The 19,747-nt window shown below is 33.5% G+C and overlaps 2 protein-coding genes across 3 annotated transcripts; one reads left to right on the forward strand and one right to left on the reverse strand.

Annotated features, from left to right (window-relative positions):
• Positions 1–2,234: 2,234 nt before the first annotated feature.
• LOC109059534 lies at positions 2,235–7,321 on the reverse strand. 2 transcript variants are annotated; one of them, XM_019076724.2, is made up of 11 exons: positions 7,203–7,321; positions 5,402–5,494; positions 5,222–5,323; positions 5,044–5,101; positions 3,942–3,997; positions 3,736–3,819; positions 3,573–3,668; positions 2,997–3,086; positions 2,844–2,903; positions 2,683–2,763; positions 2,235–2,601 (listed from the first exon to the last, which is right to left on the reverse strand). In XM_019076724.2, exons 1-11 carry the CDS (start codon positions 7,231–7,233, stop codon positions 2,528–2,530), a joined length of 825 nt encoding a protein of 274 aa, XP_018932269.1. In that variant the 5' UTR covers positions 7,234–7,321; the 3' UTR covers positions 2,235–2,527. The 2 variants fall into 2 exon arrangements, with proteins under 2 accessions (XP_018932269.1, XP_018932271.1); XM_019076726.2 differs by lacking the exon at positions 5,402–5,494 and having other exon boundaries at positions 7,203–7,310.
• A 5,437-nt stretch (positions 7,322–12,758) lies between these two features.
• On the forward strand, positions 12,759–19,744 carry LOC109059510 (N-acetylglucosamine-6-phosphate deacetylase). Its single transcript, XM_042719676.1, has 12 exons — positions 12,759–12,949; positions 13,742–13,860; positions 14,117–14,253; positions 14,399–14,538; positions 15,792–15,846; positions 16,345–16,557; positions 16,643–16,731; positions 16,928–17,072; positions 17,194–17,301; positions 17,900–17,968; positions 18,103–18,204; positions 19,093–19,744. The coding sequence occupies exons 1-12, from the start codon at positions 12,779–12,781 to the stop codon at positions 19,164–19,166; spliced, it is 1,422 nt and encodes a 473-aa protein (XP_042575610.1). The 5' UTR covers positions 12,759–12,778; the 3' UTR covers positions 19,167–19,744.
• Positions 19,745–19,747: the final 3 nt, after the last annotated feature.

Consider the following 19,747-nt stretch of genomic DNA (forward strand, 5'->3'; position numbering starts at 1 on the left):
GACTCAGCCTTGTGTCTGCTTTGCGTTTAACCATCTTTCAACAAGAAAACATGTACAGTGATAATTAAAGGTTGCGACTGTTGTATATTTTTAAGGTGTATGTTGTAATGCCGAGAAGCCCATTTTTGGAATGTTTAAGTTATTGCTTTGAAGTGCGATGTTTAAATCAAAACATTTGAGTGTGATGGTGAATGATTGTAAGAAAAAAAATATATGAAAAAGCTAGGTCTGTTCTGAATCTGTTTGAATTTGCTTTTCGACAGTAAACTCATTCATGAAGTCTTTATTGTGACATTTACTTGAATATTATTACAGCAATAAAACAATAAACAATGTTCAGGAAGTTCTTGACAATTGTAACCCAGACGGTGAATTTCACAAAGAAACGTCATGGTCATACATCAAAATCGAGACTTTAAACAAAACTGCATAAAAAAAATTGTACTGTGATGTAATTTCATATAAATATGGAAGAAATCATATAATTAAAATTAATAGAAATATGTAAAATGTTACTATTCAGTTAATTGCATTAATTATTTAGAAGTAATACATTTAAATAGGCTAATGAATTCAAATTTTGAAGTAATATATGACCAGGGAATTTCTTGACATTATTGGGATATTTACCAGTTTATCTCTAAACACAATATACATTTTTCTCCACCCAGATCGCATCAACTAAAAGCAGTTTAAACAGAACATCTTAAAAGCAACTTGTAGGTATTTTTGTGTAGGCATATTTTTGCGACTTTGAAGACCCCTATAGTTAACTAAGTGGATTTCACTGTTGCAAATATACCTCTGTCATAATTATAGACCATCTCTGTACCAAGCGGCAACCTCTCGCGCTCTCGTAAAGCCAACAAGGAAGTGACTAAAACTGCAATTCATCGACTGGCCGCTTGAGGCTGGCGCAAAAGGGAGTCAGTCCCATAGACTCCCCATGTTAAAATGCCCAACTTTACAGCAGAAAAAAAAAAACATGTTTACAGCCTGGTTGAAAAAAGTCTATATAGCTAAATATAGCTAATCCCTCCATTAAAAACAACAGTGAGGGGTGTAATTTTTTTTTAAAAACCAACCCTTTAAATTATATTAAACCTTAAAGTTCTGCATAATTAAGGGTGTTGCCACTTGAGTGACAGGTGCTAGGTGGGCGTGGCTTCAGCAACCAGCTCTCGCCTTTTTGCCCATTCTCAGTTACCCAGGAGTGACGCGCGGTGACGCTCTGCCAAGATGACGATGGCCCTCTCCACCCACTTTGAGCTTCAGAAACGCTCTTCAGGAATCCACGGGTGACGTCACGGACACTACGTCCATGTTTTTATACAGTCTATGGGCTGTACACGTGCATTTGTTGCTGCCGTAAAGCAGTCCGCTGGTTTCGTGGAAATTCGTACCCCCTCACCAAATTTACAAACACCCAGAACAGACGCTTAAAGGCCCAATATGTAAGATTTTTTTTATTAAAATATCCCAAAAACACTAGAACAGTGTTATATATTTTGCTGACTTGTGTACTTACAATATCCCAAATGTTTCGAAGAATGTTTAAATCCAGAGAAGTAAGCAATTTTATCGAGTGACACGCAACAACATCACAACCCCCAAAACACCATAACCCCTCAAATTCCGAAACACCAAACATGCTTTAAAAACCAAAGATGCTTTAATATGTTATGCGTTTTAATAGACCGGTCACCGTACAGAGTAACATTATAACAGAACTTTCAAATATATCTAGTATAAAACAGCGCTGCTTTTTTCCCCCACATACACACGACCGGAAGGAGCGGAAGCGGTCAACTGTAGCATAATAAAAGCTCCGCTGCTTTCAAGCCGTGTGTCACGCTCGTTCAGGGGCCTCATTTCGCTTTCAGCCTCACCCTGCTTCATACTACTATGTTAATAAATCATTAGCTCATCCATGAACATGATTTCTGCCCGAGTCCCATCTGATTGCTTCGGCTGTGGGGATGAAGACCACAACTCCCATGATTCCACACTCAGTCATGGCATCATCTAACTAAGATACCTGGTCTTTGTTTATTTTGAATACACGCCCTCTAGCTGCGAAAAATTACATATTGTGCCTTTAAGGATGCCAAAAGAAAGAAACAGAAGGCAAAAACTGATATTTTAAGGTAAAAAAAAAACACACAAATAAAAAAATAAAAATGTGCGAGAGGAAATTTGCAACCTTTTAAAATTCTGCCATGTGACATTTCGAGTGAAATTCAGGATTTTATTGGATAGTGAAACGTGGGTTGTGTGTCATTGTTTCTTTGAAGTGATTACTTGTGCAATAAAAGTCTATGAAACAAGTAAATAGTCCATTTTGATTTCAATCTCAAGTTTGTTTTTGATGTAATTATATAATTGATATAGGCTATTTATATAAAAAATAATAATTAACTGTCATCCAGTAGCTGCTCTCAGAGGTTTAAATTTTAAAAAGGGACTCTTTTAGTTTCTCTCTTTTAACTGCAATTTGACTGCAGTTGTCTATTTCTCTGCATCTCTTTCATTCACACGGCCTTCCTCCATCCATCTCTGTCTGCAACGAGACTGGGATTCCATTCATCAGCTCATATGAATCTGAAACAAGCGTTCACACACACACTTAATCACATGTAAAGAGACACGCATGTCTTCAACACATAATAAACACACACTCACCATCCTCCGTGGTGCCATGGGCTGCTGTAAAGCCTGTGTTGTTGTACAGACAGTCTGGCCCGGACATCATTTCATACGACTCTGGAAGGAAAGAAAACGACAGTTCTTACAGTATGTCATACCGTACATGTGCATCTATAAACACACAGTGAAATCTTTACCAGTGTCTGCGTGGTCCAGAGCGAGATCTTGTTTTCCATCTTCATCAGGATTGATGTAGTCTATGGCATATTTAAGAGAGATTACCACACATTCATTTGTCTAATATTTATTAAAGCTAATAGTATATCAGATCCATGTGTTTGATCCCTCACCTTCGTCTTCAGTGGCGTGTCGGAGTTTCTGTGTCTGTTTGCGAGGTTGAGCATATAAACACTCCTCCATATTCTCATACGACTCTCCATCTGGAGAGAAATCAGATCAGACCCCAAACACAACCCTGTCTAAACTAAGCCTACATACAAAGGAGCTTTAATAAGCAGGGGAAAAAAAAAATTAAATAAATAAATATGCTTTGAACAATTTTAGAACACTTTTTGCCAGTGTCCTCTTTAGAGCTGTAAAATACAGGGTTATTATCGTTAGCTGAATCTAAAATTATTAAAACATTTTTGTTAATTGAAAAAAAATCCAGTAAATTAATATAGAAATACTGGATGAAAAACCTAAACAAAAGGAAAATGAGAAATGCCAGTTGACGCATTAAATAAAAAAGTAAAAACTTAAGTTGAATATAAGTAAAAAATTAAACCTAAATAGTAATATTTAAAAATAATAATAAGTACTAAAAAAAAAAAAAAAAAATCTAACTATAATTCAACTAAGCTTTGCAGTGTACTGAATGTAATATTTTATATATAAAAATTATAAAGTATTGTATTCTCACTCACCCATATCTGTCAAATTGCTAGGCAGTTGTAAGGTGTTGTGATGTTCCTGTGGTCCCGCCACTTCCTCTTCCCCAACTGCATCCGGGTTAAGATAATCTAAAACCAACCCCCATTTAATTGCACAGTAAAACCACTCACATAATTACTGTTGATCAGGATATACCTTCATCTGCAGAAACATAGTATGTGACTTTGTCTTGATTGTTGTAGATAGCTGCTTCTACATTCTCATATGACTGCGTCTCATCTGTCGAAACAAGCAACAACTGTGCTTTTTAGGGTTTATTTTTGTGGTACGTCAATCATTTTTTTCATAGACATATTATGTTGAACACTATGATTTGAGATTTGAACACTGTAGTATTTTACCCTTCTTGTTGTTTTCAGCATTCTCCATACACCTCTGAGTACCGCTCTCAGTGTGCCTGTGACAACACACACATTCAAAAACATGAAATAACCATCTTCTTTAACTGTAAGTTTCCAGGACAAAAATGAAGGGCATGTCTTGATTTAATAGTAAAGTTCACCGAAAAATTAAAATAAGCTGAAAATGTATTCACCCGTAGGTCATCCAAGATGTAGATGTGGAACAGATTCATAGAAATGTAGCATTACATCACTTGCGCATTAGTGGATCCTCTGCAGTGAATGGGTGCCATCAGAATGAGAGCTCAAACAGACAAAAAAAACACAACACAAATAATCCACACCAAAAAATTCCAACACAAAACATCTCTTTATCAAAAAAACCTTCTTCTTAGTAAGAAACAAATACATCATTACATAGTTTTTAACTTTAAACCTTTGCTTGCTAAAATACGAGTCCTCTATCCATGATATTGATTTCTCCAGTGAAAAAATTGCCTTGTCTGAATCAGGAGAGAAATATGCAATGTATATGCAGATCAAGTAGCTGCTTACAAGTGGAAACGGTCCAAAACAGCTCTAAACAAATATGTTTTTGAATTTTGATGTGAGAGGACAACAGAAGGATTTTTTCACTGGATTGTTATGGATTATGGATTTGATTATTATGGATTATTATGGATTTTGGCCAGAAGCGATGGTTTAAAGTTAAAAAAAAACTTAATGATAGATTTGTTTCTTACAAACATGCAGCTTTTCGTTTCAAAAGATGTTAACTGATGGACTGGTGTGGATTACTTGTGGATTATTGTGATGTTATTATCAGTTGTTTGGACTCTCATTCTGACGGCACCCATTCACTGCAGAGCATCCATTGGTGAGCAAATAAACTAACAAAACATCACTCCAAATCTGTTCAAGTGAAGAAACAAACTCATCTACATCTTGGATGGCCTGAGGTTGAGTAAATTTTCAACCAATTTTATTAAAATGTATTAAGTTTTTCTGATAAAAGTGTACATTTTGGCAAACATTTACCCATTTTACACAGAAGAGAGTAAAAAGAAAAGAAAAAGGAATTGGAAAACACAAAATGCATCACCCAATTTCGGTGTGCGTGGCAAAATGTCCAATTGTGTTTGTCCTCTGCTTTGTTGGCACTGCAAGAAAATTGTGTTTGTTTAGATCAATCATCTATATTCGGTCAGCATGAAGTTTGTGTTGAGTATTTCTCTGCGTCAGTGTGTGTATGTGTTTGGGTGAGTTTACAGTACACCTACTGTTCCTGCGCTGTTGTGTTTTGCAGATGTACGTGAACAGAACAATCCCAATCAGAAAGGCTGACGCAGGAACTGTGTAGAGTAACCAGTCAGGTCGAGATGCTAAACATTACACACAAATAAATGAATAAGTGAATCAGCATCTGATTTATAATGACGTAATGCTACACACAAACATACTTGTGTTATGTGAAGGTAGGTTCTTGACTGCTCCGAGATTAGATTTGCTGCAGGACACATTGTCAAACGTAGTTGTGGTAACTTCTTTGTAGCCTGTGGACATGTATGAATGAATTTCCACAGTTGATATAATCAGATACCATGTACACATTACAGAAAAAAATTTACTCACTGTAATTAAAATAATTAAAATTTTACACGAAAATTCTATTTCAGTCTTTCTACCTCAAAATGTCAAATCAAATCTATAATCAAATCTTGTAATTTTTTTCTAACTATTTATGAAATTTACCAGCAATTTCTGAGTGAAAACTGTTTCAAAGTAAATAAATGTTTCCAGTGTACTATCTGAATCGGTTAATTGAAGTGTAATAGTTTACACCAAGAAAAACAAGAAAATAATATTAGAAACAATTCTCAAAAACATCAGGTCACTATCACTATTAGGCAAACCTCTGTTTAACCCTCAAGCATCCTTCGTATAGCAGCTCTTAATTTGTCCTTCGTAGACAAATTTGGGCACGAAGGTCTCAGCTGTGATCCCATTTTTTATTTTTTTTTAAATAGGTGTCATATTAACTTAAAAAAAAAAGTCGATGTCGTCGACGATAAAATAAAAACTATCAATTTATGCATTTTTTAAAATGTATTTACCTCTAAAAGTACCATATTTTAAGTAAAATATGCTTATTTTTATGTTATATTTAATTATAATAAAAATAATTGAATTTCCTATGGGTGCCAACTTCTTGAACCAAGCCTTGTCTTGAACCACTCCAATTAAGGAAACTGTAAAAAATATATATATATATATATATATATATATATATATAATAATAAAAATTATAATATATATATATATATATATATAGCCCAAATTTGTCCCGAATGATGATTGAAAGTTAAAATAAATGAATAAAAATCAGTTGCTGTTCAGATTGGCTTTTGGTTTTTAAGTAATTTCAACTTAAACTGCTTTTAAAAAATCGAGTTGAATCTTTAACTTTAAAAAGGAAGGTGAAATTGTTTCAATTATTTTGATTAACTAAAAGTAATTAAAAAACAAAAGTTGCTGTTAATTCTGTGATTTTAACATTTGAATCAAAATAATTGAATTAAGACAAAAAGATTGAATCTGTTCTTTAGATTTAAAATAAAAACCTTGTTCATTAGTGAAATTACAAGAAAGAAACTCTCTAAAAAGAATATAATGTCTTTTATGGAATTGTGGATTTGTCACTTGTTTTGTCAAATTTCTTTTGAAAAACAGCATCATCTAGATCTGCTTCATCGGACACCCTCACACTTTCGGTCTTACTCTTTTTCTTTTCACACACGCTCACAGACAGATCCCAAGGGACGGACTGCATGTAGTTTTCTCAGCACCTGCCACATGTTCCCTTTCTTTTACACACTGCCCAGAAACTGTATTTTCTCTGAAATGATGGTTACACTGCTAAAACTCTAACCATCAAACGTGCACCCAAACGCAGAGCTATCCAGCACCAGAAATGTGTGTGTGTATATATATATATATAAAAATGGCAATTAGCAGAGACCAAAAACAACACTCAATGTATTCCATGTGTATATAAGTTGTAGTTTAATATGCTCAAATATTTAAACATCTACACATACCCGCAATTACAAAAACTATTGCTTCAATTCACATAGTCTATTTGCATAACTATTGGTCTGTATGAACTACTGTGATAGAAACCCCTTTTTCTCTTTTCAAATATTATTTTAACTGTTATCCAGAGAAATATCAGCTCTTGACTAACTCCTCCTCTGTCTTTACCTTCAGTGATGGCCTTGCCTGTTGTGTTCATCCTGAAGCATCAGAAAGAAAACCGCGTGATGTATACGCAAAGATGGGCAAACCAGAACTGACAGTAAAAGAGAAGAGGAGAAGGACAGAGGAGGCGGAAGAGATGAAAGGAAGGAGTAACAGAGAAAAACATCAAATGTAAAAAAGGAGAAGTGAGAAAGTAAATATGTTGTAAACAATCCTCACAATGTACATAACTGTTTTCACAAACTTTCACGTTACTCAGTGGTTCTCAGTCTTTTTATACCAAGAAGCGCGATAATGACCAACATCAAAATAGTCACGTAGTAGTCCTTACTATTCAACTACAGCTCTGTTTTATTCCTAATAAGAATATTTATGGTTGTCAGCCACTTTAATATTTTAAATACACAGTTTGAACATTAACACTGCACTGTGCTTACATACAGGTAAATAAAAAACGTAAAAAATTATGAATTAAAATGTGTTGTACCTAAATGTTAAATAAAAACTGTACTGTAATTAAATGTAATCACAGAATTAATAAACCTGAAGTGCATTGACATTTTAGGATTATCTACTGTTCTTTCTGTCTCTCTGTCAAAATCAAAAATTTGCTTTATTGGCATGACTGTAAAAATAGCTACAATAGTGCCAAGGAATTGCCTCTGTGGAGAAATATACAGTAGCCTAGTCAAAATTTGAAGTAGATCAAAACCTATCATCGAAGTTGTCCTAAAACCTAAAACCAAAAACCAAAATGCGTTCTTGTCTTAAGACAACTTTGATGAACTTTTTTGATCCACTTCAAATGCTGACTACAGTGATAACATTTAAGTTGTAGTACCATTTCCCAACCACCAACTGGTGAACCCCCAAAGTGTTGTCTATGATTACATTTAATTGTTGTCTTTGTATCACTTTTTTTGTTTTGAGATATTGCATAATATATTCAAAAAGGCGGAGGAAAGAGGAGATGCACCAGTTACCATAGGTGCTAAATGTTAGCATAAATCCTTTTATTTTCAGAAAATCAGACAGGTACAAAACAATACTTTTCAGCTAAATAGGATGCCAGAAATACTTTCATCCAGATTTTAATTATATTTTTCTTGTATGTTTTTTCTGTGTCCACTACAGTGGACTTCATGCACTAAAGGGGTGGGCCTGGCTAGATTCTACCTTATTATATATGTTTTATTTAAATTATGATATAATTAACACTTGAATGGTTTTATTGAACAGAAATATTAAACAGACTTCAGACTGTATAATTTATAGCAATGCTATATTAGGTCATATAAAAGTGTAGGCAGGTATAGATGAGTGCATGATTGTGCTCAAGTGTGTGGTGGGAAAACTACATTGGGACTGGTGTGTGTAATGTGTGTGTGTGTCGTGTGTGGTGTTTGGGTGGGAGGGTGTGTGTGTGTGAAAGTGACGTGACATTCAGCCAAGTATGGTGACCCATACTCAGAATTTGTGCTCTGCATTTAACCCATCCGAAGTGCACACACACAGAGCAGTGAACACCACACACACACTGTGAACACACACCCGGAGCAGTGGGCAGCCATTTATGCTGCGGCGCCCGGGGACAGTGTTCTCGTCAGTGCCTTGTCAAGGGCACCTAAGTCGTGGTATTGAGGGGGAGAGTTAGTTACAGTGTTTTCAGTGTTTCAGAGCTGCTCAGTTCACATGAAAATGCTGCTCCACAAGAACTCAGAGTTTTGATTGCTTACAATGTGTGTTAACAAAAGAGAAGCTTTAAGGGGCTGTGTTTGTATTTGTGCTCATATGTGTATGAATAGCCCACCACCCACACCCCACACACACTTACCTTTTGTTTGTTACACTTTACTTTTCTGTGCTGTCATGAAATAGCTTGTTGTTTGATGTTCATACCATTTTCTTGTAGTAAATGTTTTAAAAACATGTTTTTTAAGACCACACATTAAGTTCTGTTGATTCACTTTTTACACCTTTGATGCATGGTGTCCACAGATATGTAACTCAATCAAAATAAAATATATTGACAAAAAAAAGTTATTGGTGTGATTTTTCTCTTGTTTAAGAGTAAAATAATTGAATAATTTATGCATGAAAGGGTAATATACAGTAAAGGGCAGGTTTAGCTCTTTAATAAATTAACTACATAATAATCAATATTATTAATAATTAATAATAATGGTAGATAAATTAACACATTTGTTGTTTAATACATTTTAGTATGTTTTATAATACATTTTAGGACTACATATTATTCCCTATTTTATAAATTACTTTTAACATTTTTTGTTTTTATTTTCATTTTAGTTTAATTTATAGTTATTTTTTTTTTCAGTATGTGCATTTGTCATTTTTAATATTTTGTTTTATTACTGTTGCAGGTTTAATTTGTATTTCAGTTTTGGTTTTAATTGCATTTTTGCTTTTATTTTTTATTTTTTCCCCCAGTTAATTTTATTGCTTTCACTTAAGTTTATTTAATTTAGTTGCAAATACAACATAGGTTTTATTTATTTTACATTTCTTATTTAATATTTCTATTTTATTTTATTTCACTGTGAACATACTGATAATAAAAGATTGTAAAAATGCAGTTAAAAATTAGTTCCCTTTTAGATAGTGGCACATTTATGTAATTTTACAGTAACATACTATTAAATGTACAGTTTTTTGGGAGTCTAAAAGAAAAAAAATATTTTATAAATTACAGAGAAAAACCATGAATTGACATTCCCAGAATGTTTTCTTTTTCTTTTTATTTTCATTATTTTATCGTCATGCATGTAATAAAACTAAGAAGGGGTTCTAAGCTTACTGTTTTCACACAGAATAGCCTTACGAGATATACTGTACATTCTTGTATTACATAGTAAATGCACAGATTTCCAGGCTCAGTTAATCATATTTATAGTTTGCTGTTGATGGCTTACAAACATCTTAGATTCCCCGTAGTTTCTGGACCATGAGACACTAAAGGTTTGGATGGAGACTGTTTACGTGACAGAGTACGCATAAACTTCACATAACGTCAAAAATTGAATCAAACATTGAATAAACAACTCATCACTAAACAAAAAATTAATCACTAATCCCAAACCCCAACCTCTGGCCTATAACGAGCACTGAGTTTATGCCTTAATGATCTACGTCACTGACACCCCTTAAAACATCTGCTCACACACACAGTAAACACATGCACAAACACACACACCTCACCCACGTGGTTTAATAAATCTAATCATCAGGTCAAGCATGCCGGAGTGGCCTTCAGTGAGGTGATGCTTGAGCACCAGACCAAAACAACACACATGCAGAAACATATATCAATAGAGAAGCCCAAACAAGAGAGAGGTCATTAGCATTTTAAGGATTTTAACATATCATGATAATTAATTTACTCTCAAAATTCATTTGATTTTTTAGAGGTAATAGTTATTTAGGATATTATTTGAAATGCACTCTTTAGAAAATATTATTAATTAATTAATTAGTTAGTTCATTGATACATTTTTAATATGTAATGCATTTAGAATTTAATTTGTTTGTTATTATTATTTAATATTAACTTTTTTTTTCCAGTGGTATCATAGAAAAAATATATATATTTTTTTGATTTCTCCAAAGAACTTTTAACGAACAATTCTTAAAATAACCTTTTTTTTTCTCAATGTGAAGAATATTTTTAAAAATCTAAAGAAAATCTTTCCACTATAAAAAACATTTCTGCAATAAAAAGATTCCATGGACGTTAAAGATTCTTTATGGAACCATCAATGCAAATAAAGACAAATGTGATAAATTTGTGAATTAAAAATTCTTAAACAGGTGGTTGATTAAATTGCTTATGACATGAAATGAAATATTTTTATGTTGTTTTTAATGTTCTGTAAACTATTGTCTTCTAATAATTTCTTCTAAAAGTACAGTAGTTGTCATTAATATCTCTGTATTTTCCTATTTGTTTTATTAATATACAGACAGGTTTAGTTTTAACTGCGCCGTTTAACATCCCATTTTCTACAACATCTGAATTTATCTATTTATTGGATTTTTTGCTAAATGAAAAACAGTAAAATAACTCTGTGTGTATGTATGTACACACACATACACACACACACATATTAGGGCTGTCAGTCGATGAGGATTTTTAATCTAATTAATCGCAAACTAAATTTGGCTGTGAAAATACACCCAAAAGATCATTTAAACCTATTTTTGTGTTAAATGTTTAGGCTACGTGGCCTAACATAAAGTATGGAACATAAAAGAGGATAATTTGAGAAACAGTATTTTTTGTTCATAAAATGAAAGTCACTAGGCCTAGTGAACAAAACAGCTTAGTTATAAACAGTATTCAAAATACGTTATTTTATGTTGTGCAAAAGAAAGTAAGACATTCAGGTTTGAAACAACATGAGGATGAGTAAATAATGACAGAATTTATTTATTTATTTATTTATTTTGGTGAACTATATATATATATTTAATAAAATGAAATGGCACCCTAAAGAAGAATCTAACACTACCAGCAGATGGGGGTAAATGTCTTTGAGTCTATTCGTTCAAACTGCTGATTCATTCAGTAATCCAGTAAACGGCTCCCTCTATGAACGGATCTTTGAATCATTTATTCACACGAATTCATTCAAAACGCGGATTCATTCAGAAACTAAACACCACTGTGTTGCTCGGAGACGGACAATGGTTCTGCTGTGGCTTTTTAGGTAATATTTTATTTGGCAAAACTGAACAAAACGCACAACATTGTGTTTAAATTTTGCACAATATTAACTTCTTATCTACTGAACTGTTGTATAAAATCACATGTGCACTAGTGTTCTTCGTGACAAAAACAGAAATCCTGTGATATTGCTCTCGCTGCTGGTGTGATATTGCTTAACATATGATATAAATATGAGACATAAACTCATACAGATGCATTTTTTTGCCCCAATATCTAGCATTTTTAGGGCATAAGTGCATATATGGAGTTGTTGTCCTGCATCATATTTGTCAACACTCAACTGTATGAAATGTAAGATGACGTAGATTACAGTTCTGGGGCCAGTGCCTTAACTGCCTTAAAATATTTTAATCGCGTTATTTTTTCAGAACTAATTCATCACGTTAACGCGTTAAACTGACAGCCCTAGTATATATATATATATGTAATATATAGATAATATATATATATATATATATATATATATATATCTATATATATATATATGATATATGAAACATTATATATGATTATATAATTGAATAACATAGTATGATTATATTTAGGCCTATCTATATATATATATATATATATATATATATATATATATATAGGCCTATATATATATGCAATTAATTAATTTATGTTTTTAATGGTTTTATACAATTACAAATACAGCCTAAGGGTACATTAGGATAAGTAATATAATAATAATAATAATAATAATAATATCAAAGGATATTATTAAAAACAAAATGTTTACAAATCATAAATTTTACAGCGTTCGTATTGTTCATGCATAATTGTTTTTAGATATTTTTGAGCTTCTTACTTTAAAAATTAAAATGAATTTATGTATTCATATTCATTCTTATCATTTGTGTCTGCGGTTTTGGCACACGATTGGAGCACGTGTATTTTGGCCACGCCTCCTCATCAGCTGACTGTGCGCGTGACGCGCTGTACGGACTTCCTAGCGAACACAAACGAGCGGAGCATCAGAGTAAGAGTATGTGAATTAAAGGTAAGTGTGTTTATGAAACTACAGCCGGTGTCCCTCTCATGATCTGGTATCTGTAAGATGTGTGAATAAAGAGTTTGATCCGTACTTCCGGTGTTTTTGTTTACCTTCATCTATAACAGCGTGTCGTTAACAGTGTAAAAGCACCACTTGTTTTAAAACCGGTGCCATTATGTGCTGAATAATAATAAATAACAAAAATAATTCTAACGCGGATGTTGACAGATCTGGTTGACCGTTTACAAGGGAGGTTTCTTTGTGTGGAAAATATGTTTGACAGTACAAAGTTAAATACTATGTCATAAAAAGAGATAAAATGTGTTCAAAAGGGCACTGATTGTTAGGTCATTGTATTTCATGGATATCAAGTCAGTTTATTTGTATAGCACTTTTAATAAAACATATGAAAAGTGCACATTATTGACGTTGTCATAATTATATAGGTGCTAAAGAATAGGGTAATCATAGAATATTGCCTTCAGAAAGCATCAAACAAACAATTTATTATTACTATATATAATACATTAAGTATGTTTGGGTTTGAGATGTCCAATTAATAAATGAAATCAAAATTACAAATAAGGAAACAAAACAAAACTACAAAACTGTAAACAATACATCACAACAAAACATTATTTAAGTTGTCACAATATATGATGATCACGTTTTGTTTTCTTATGGAAGTATTTTCTGTTTTTACGTGGTGTGTGTGTGTGTTGTCAAGATGTCCAGTGGATAAAATCAAACCAAGAGGATCCACTAGCAAGACCTGACAGGTCTGGTTTCTCTTCACAGGGTGTTTTTAAGTGTCGGGGAGGGATTTCGGGAGAGATGCCGTCCAATAAGAGTGTTTCAGATGCCCCGATCACACAGTTTGTGAACTGCAGGATACTGAAGGATCACAAGCTGCAGTGGTAACATATGATGACACACCTCTGATTTCTTTACAATTATGATTATAATTTTATATTATAATTTTCTTAACGTAAGAAGTCTGTTGCAAACAGTACCAATTCACATGCATTCTCACATATTAGACTGGCCTTTACAATGTTGGATGACATAATGCTTAATAAAAAGCTGGTTGAAACATTATGAGCTGTAATTGTCTCCTGGTGAAATCTGCACGTTTTCTGCAGTGATTCTGAAGGGAAATCTTTGTGTTTGTAGGGAAGACCTATGGGTTCGTGAGGGCAAGATTTTGAACCCGGAGAAGCTGTTCTTCGATGAGGAGGGTTTTGCGGATCACAAAGTTGACTGCGAGGATAAAATCATTGCACCTGGATTCATAGATGTACAGATAAATGGTAAACCAGACTCTAAAACCAGCATAAGACTAATATAGAAGTGCACAGTGGGTTGACATTGTTACATTCACCAGTTTATGTAAAAGTCTCTGTGTTCTCACTGATATCTTGTAATGCTAAGCTCCTCCCCTCTTCTCACTCATAGGTGGCTATGGCATCGACTTCTCCCAGGCCAGCAGTGACATCAGAGGAGGCGTGGCTCTGGTGGCCAAAAAGATTCTAGAACACGGTGTCACTTCCTTCTGCCCGACTCTTGTCACGTCTCCATCAGACATATACCATAAGGTACAATCTATACATCAATAACCAATCTTCATTAGTCTCTTGGATGCTCAACCACACACACAATTACACCTCTGCTCTTTTTCCTTGAGATTTTATAGTATCTGAGACTGTATCTAAAATAAAATGTTTTGGAATAATTATGTTTTTGTGCTCTTATGCTTACCAAAACTGCATTAATTTGACCAAAAATACAGTAAAACTGTAATATTATGATGAAGACTGCATTATTAGATCAGACATACAGTAAAAATAGTAATATTATGACCAAGTCTGCGTTTATTTGATCTAAAATACAGTAAAAGTAGTTATTTTATGACCAAGGCTGCATTATATGATCAGAAATGCAGTAAAAAATAGTAATATTGTGTCCAAGGCTGCACTTATTTGATCAGAAATACAGTAAAAACAGTAATATTATGACCAAGGCTGCATTTATTTGATCTGAAATACAGTAAAAATAGTAATATTATGACCAAGGCTGCATTTATTTGATCAGAAATACAGTAAAAACAGTAATATTCTGGCCTAGGCTGTGTTACTTGATCAGAAATACAGAAAAAATAGTAATATTATGACCAAGGCTGCATTTATTTGATCAGAAATGCAGTAAAAAATAGTAATATTGTGGTCAAAGCTGCATTATTTGATCAGAAATACAGTAAAAACAGTAATATTATGACCAAGGCTGCATTTATTTGATCAGAAATGCAGTAAATTTGATCAGAAATACAGTAAAAACAGTAATATTATGACCAAGGCTGCATTTATTTGATCAGAAATACAGAAAAAATAGTAATATTATGACCAAGGCTGCATTTATTTGATCAGAAATGCAGTAAAAATAGTAATATTATGACCAAGGCTGCATTTATTTGATCAGAAATGCAGTAAAAAATAGTAATATTGTGGTCAAAGCTGCATTATTTGATCAGAAATACAGTAAAAATAGTAATATTATGGTCAAGGCTGCATTTATATGATCAGAAATACAGTAAAAAACAGTCATATTGTGAAATATTATTACAATTTAAAATGACTGTTTCCGTTTGAATGTATTGTAAAATGTAATTTATTCCTGTGATGTTAAAGCTGTATTTTCAGCATCATTACTTCAGTCTTCAGTGTCACATGATCCTTCAGGAATCATTCTAATATGCTGATTTGCTGCTTAGTTCTTAATAGTTTCAGTGTTGCAAAAAGTTGTGCTGCTTGATCTATTAGCACCAGTAATGTTGCTGTGTTTCTCTCCACAGGTCATCCCTGAGCTCAGAGTTCAGGATGGAGGACCTGAAGGGGCAGGAGTTTTAGGTAAGATGTACACAGATGTAGTGTGCACTGTGCAAACAAGATAAATAGACTTTATTTACTTTATTTAAATGTGAATTAACCAGGATTATTAAACTAAAACTGAAACAATAAAAAACTTTTTTGTTACTTGAAACAAAATAAATGTTAACTGTAATAAAGTACCATATAAAAACATTTCTATTTTTTTTGTTTAAATTGATTTACCAAAATAACTGAAATAATAAAAAAACAGAAAATGTAAAAATAAAAATTAATTTCAAACATTGATAACAAACTATATTAGGACCTCAGTTATAATTCTTAAAAACTAACACTGGAAAACAGAAAATGTAAAAATAAAAATTAATTTCAAACATTGATAACAAACTATATTAGGACCTCAGTTATAATTCTTAAAAACTAACACTGGTGTTGACATTTCTTTAGTTGTGTTGATATTTTATTTCATATTTGATTTGATTAGAATTTTTATAATGATTTTACTCCCGGTTGTTTCAGGTATTCATCTGGAGGGGCCGTTCATCAGTGAAGAGAAGAGAGGCGCTCACCCTCCGAAGTTCCTCCGCACTTTTAAAGCAGGTGGCCTGGCCGACCTGATGGAGATTTATGGGCACCTGGACAATGTCGCCATGGTAACCCTCGCACCAGAACTAGCCAACAGCGCGGCAGCAATCCATGAACTGTCAGGAAGAGGCATTGCGGTGTCACTCGGTGCGTATGTAATTTTTTATTTCTTATTTTATTTCTAACTAATATTTCAACTGGCTGAGCATTTCTGAAGTGTTTCTCTATCCAGGTCACTCTATGGCTGATCTCTCTCAGGCTGAAGAGGCTGTGCAGCATGGAGCCAAGTTCATTACACATTTATTTAATGCCATGTTGCCTGTTAGTATCACACACACATTAATATAAAGGCATACACACACATATGCACATTCAGTAATTATCAGGCACATATACATGTTTAAAATAACATCATATTCCTAGTACGCTACCATACCATGAAAATAAATACATTTAATCATTTTAAAACATGAATATGCATACCATGAACAATGCATACTATTTTGTTTTGTTATAGTTTCATCATCGAGACCCGGGCATTGTGGGATTGCTCACAAGTGATCGTGTTCCACCAGGTCGGACGGTTTACTACGGTATGATCGCAGACGGGATACACACACACCCTGCAGCACTGCGCATCGCACACAGAGCTCATCCCGCAGGTATTCACAAACACACACAAAACTACAAACCTGTACATAATACAGACTATATATGACAATACAAAATAGTTTAATGAAATGCATGTCAGGTTTTTTGTGTGTGTATGTGTGTTGGTGGCAGGGTTGGTGTTGGTCACTGACGCTGTGATGGCGATGGGTCTTCCTCCTGGTCGACACACACTCGGACAGCAGCAGATAGACATCCAGGGGCTTCACGCTTACCTCACAGGTCTGCGTCATCTTCTATCTGCTTTCAGTGTGCAGCAAGTTAACCCTTAAATTGACAGCTGAAGTAGTGTTGAGTTTGGCAATTTCTATTTACCTTTTTTTCTTTTCTATATAAATTCAAATAATTTATTCCTGTGATGCAGGATTACTTCAGTCTTCAGTGTCACTTGATTCTTTGCTGACTCTTTGATGAATAGAAAGTTCAAAAGAACAGCATTCCTTTGAAATAGAAATCTTTTGTAGCATCATAAAGGTCTTTATTGTCAATTTTGTTCAATTTAATCTGTCCTTTCTCAATTGAAAGTATTAATTTCTTAAAAAAATTTATTTTAAAAACATGCCGACCCCAAACTTTGAATGTTAGTGTATATTCGGCTTACAGTGTATTTGATTGATCCATATTATATTGTATTATTTTGTGATATTTTATCATGTATTTTATTATGTTTTATTTAATTGTGAAATGCTTTGCATGGTATTTATTGCTCGTAATTATAAGATGATTTTGAGTGTTTTGTTTATGCAGATTTGAGGTGCTATACAAGAAAAATGTCCCTAATTTTTTTAGCATGTTTTTATTCATTCATTCTTGATTTCAGGCACTACAACTTTGAGTGGCAGCATTGCGACCATGGACATGTGTGTGAGACACTTCAGAGAGGCATCAGGTCAGTGTGTGTCGAGTGTGTCTGATTACACTTGCATGTTCACTGTATAGGAATCCCGAGGAACTGGCTGCAGGTTATTTCATTATAGGACTATGTGTGTCCATCATAGAGGTTTTATACTGGTGTGTGTGTAGGTTGTACAGTAGAAGCTGCATTAGAAGCTGCATCGCTGCATCCTGCTCAGATGCTGGGCATCAGTCACAGGAAGGGAACGCTGGAGTACGGCACTGATGCAGGTATAAATGCGTCTTTTGGGGCTTGTTTTACATTTTTATTTTTTTATAATTGACATAGTTGCTTATTTAAGGAATAATTCACTCAAAAATTACAATTTGCTGAAAATCTACTCACTCTCCTGCCATCCAAGATGTAGATGAATTTGTTTCTTCCTCAGAACAGATTTGGAGAAATTTAGCATTACGTCACTTGCTCACCAAAAGAGCCTCTGCAGTGAATGGGTGCCGTCAGAACGAGAGTCCAAACATGCCTCAATGATAGATTTGTTTCTTACAAACACACAGATTTTCACTACACCAGACATTAACTGATGGACTGGAGTTGTGTGGATTATTGTGATGTTTTTATCAGCTGTTTGGACTCTCATTCTGACGGCACCCGTTCACTGCAGAGGATCTAAATTTCTCCAAATCTGTTTTGGTAAAAAAACAAAATTCACTTACATCTTGGATGACCTGACGGTAAGTAAATTTTAAGCAAATTTTCATTTTTGGGTGAATTACTCCTTTAAACTTATACACTATATTCAAAAAATGTCATGCACATTTAATCTGTTAATAGCATATCACAGCATTTCCACTTTGCTGTGATTTCCTTATGTCATCAAATGTGATCCTCTTTGTTAGAGAAGAATATACTACATATATTAGAATATATGAAGACCTAATTGCACATTTTGGGGGTTATTAGCAGTTAAATATTAATATTATCAGAAGTTAAAATAACTCTTTTGTACTTGGATGTGTTTATAAATTAAAAGGTACAAGTTAAAAAATATTATATTTTATTTATTAGTGGTTAAGGCATTATTGTGTCCACTGGATAGATGATGTGCTCACAATAAAGTGTTTTTGATATGAAATGCACAGTAATGTGTTGTTTTGTAGATTTTGTAGTGCTTGATGACACACTGACAGTCAGGGAAACCTACATTGCTGGACAGCAGGTCTGGAGGAAGTGACATCATCTGGAGGACTCTTCTGGGATCATTAAAGAGTTTTTTTGGTTAGAATTTCTTTCTCTGGACTTGGATCAGCAAAAAGGTGTTATTCTCATTAAACTGATTGATCTATTGATTAATTCCATCCTGAATATAAAAAACTACTCCAAATATATATTCAAGCACTATTATGACACTCTTTATGCTCATCTACTGTAGCAGAATGTATCTTGGGGCATTTAAAAATGTGAAACCCAAAAGTAATAAAAATCTCAAGGGTCCAGTTATTTCAGTAATGACCTACATAATTCAATGCCCTCAATCTAATGTAAAACTGGACAGTTTAACCAACTGATTTCAATAATGTTTCTATTCTATTCTTTTTACCTGTTAACATTTTTAAGCTTTTATCCTTTTTTCATTATAATAAAAATGTTCCTTTATTGATAAAAATGTATTTTTGTGAGTCTGAATGAGGAAGACGCACATATAATGAATGTATTAAAGATATCCAGCTTACTTGAATTGATTATCTGTTTAGTTCAGTGCATCTTTAAAATTCAACATTCAAAAACCCAACAATAAAACCTAGCAAAGCATGT

Source organism: Cyprinus carpio, chromosome B3 (genome assembly GCF_018340385.1).
Source record: "Cyprinus carpio isolate SPL01 chromosome B3, ASM1834038v1, whole genome shotgun sequence".
Lineage (NCBI taxonomy): Eukaryota > Metazoa > Chordata > Actinopteri > Cypriniformes > Cyprinidae > Cyprinus > Cyprinus carpio.

Bases quoted from the DNA above. Each gene is read 5' to 3' on its own strand.
- LOC109059534 (XM_019076724.2), bottom strand. From the start codon at position 7,233: ATGAACACAACAGGCAAGGCCATCACTGAAG. The intron at 5,324-5,401 runs GTATGTTTGTGT...TGTAATGTTTAG, and splicing joins CCTACCTTCACATAACACAA to CATCTCGACCTGACTGGTTA. The intron at 2,904-2,996 runs GTGAGGGATCAA...AATATGCCATAG, and splicing joins ACACGCCACTGAAGACGAAG to ACTACATCAATCCTGATGAA.
- LOC109059510 (XM_042719676.1), top strand. From the start codon at position 12,779: ATGTATTCATATTCATTCTTATCATTTGTGTCTGCGGTTTTGGCACAC. The intron at 13,861-14,116 runs GTAACATATGAT...TTGTGTTTGTAG, and splicing joins AAGGATCACAAGCTGCAGTG to GGAAGACCTATGGGTTCGTG. The intron at 14,539-15,791 runs GTACAATCTATA...TTCTCTCCACAG, and splicing joins CATCAGACATATACCATAAG to GTCATCCCTGAGCTCAGAGT.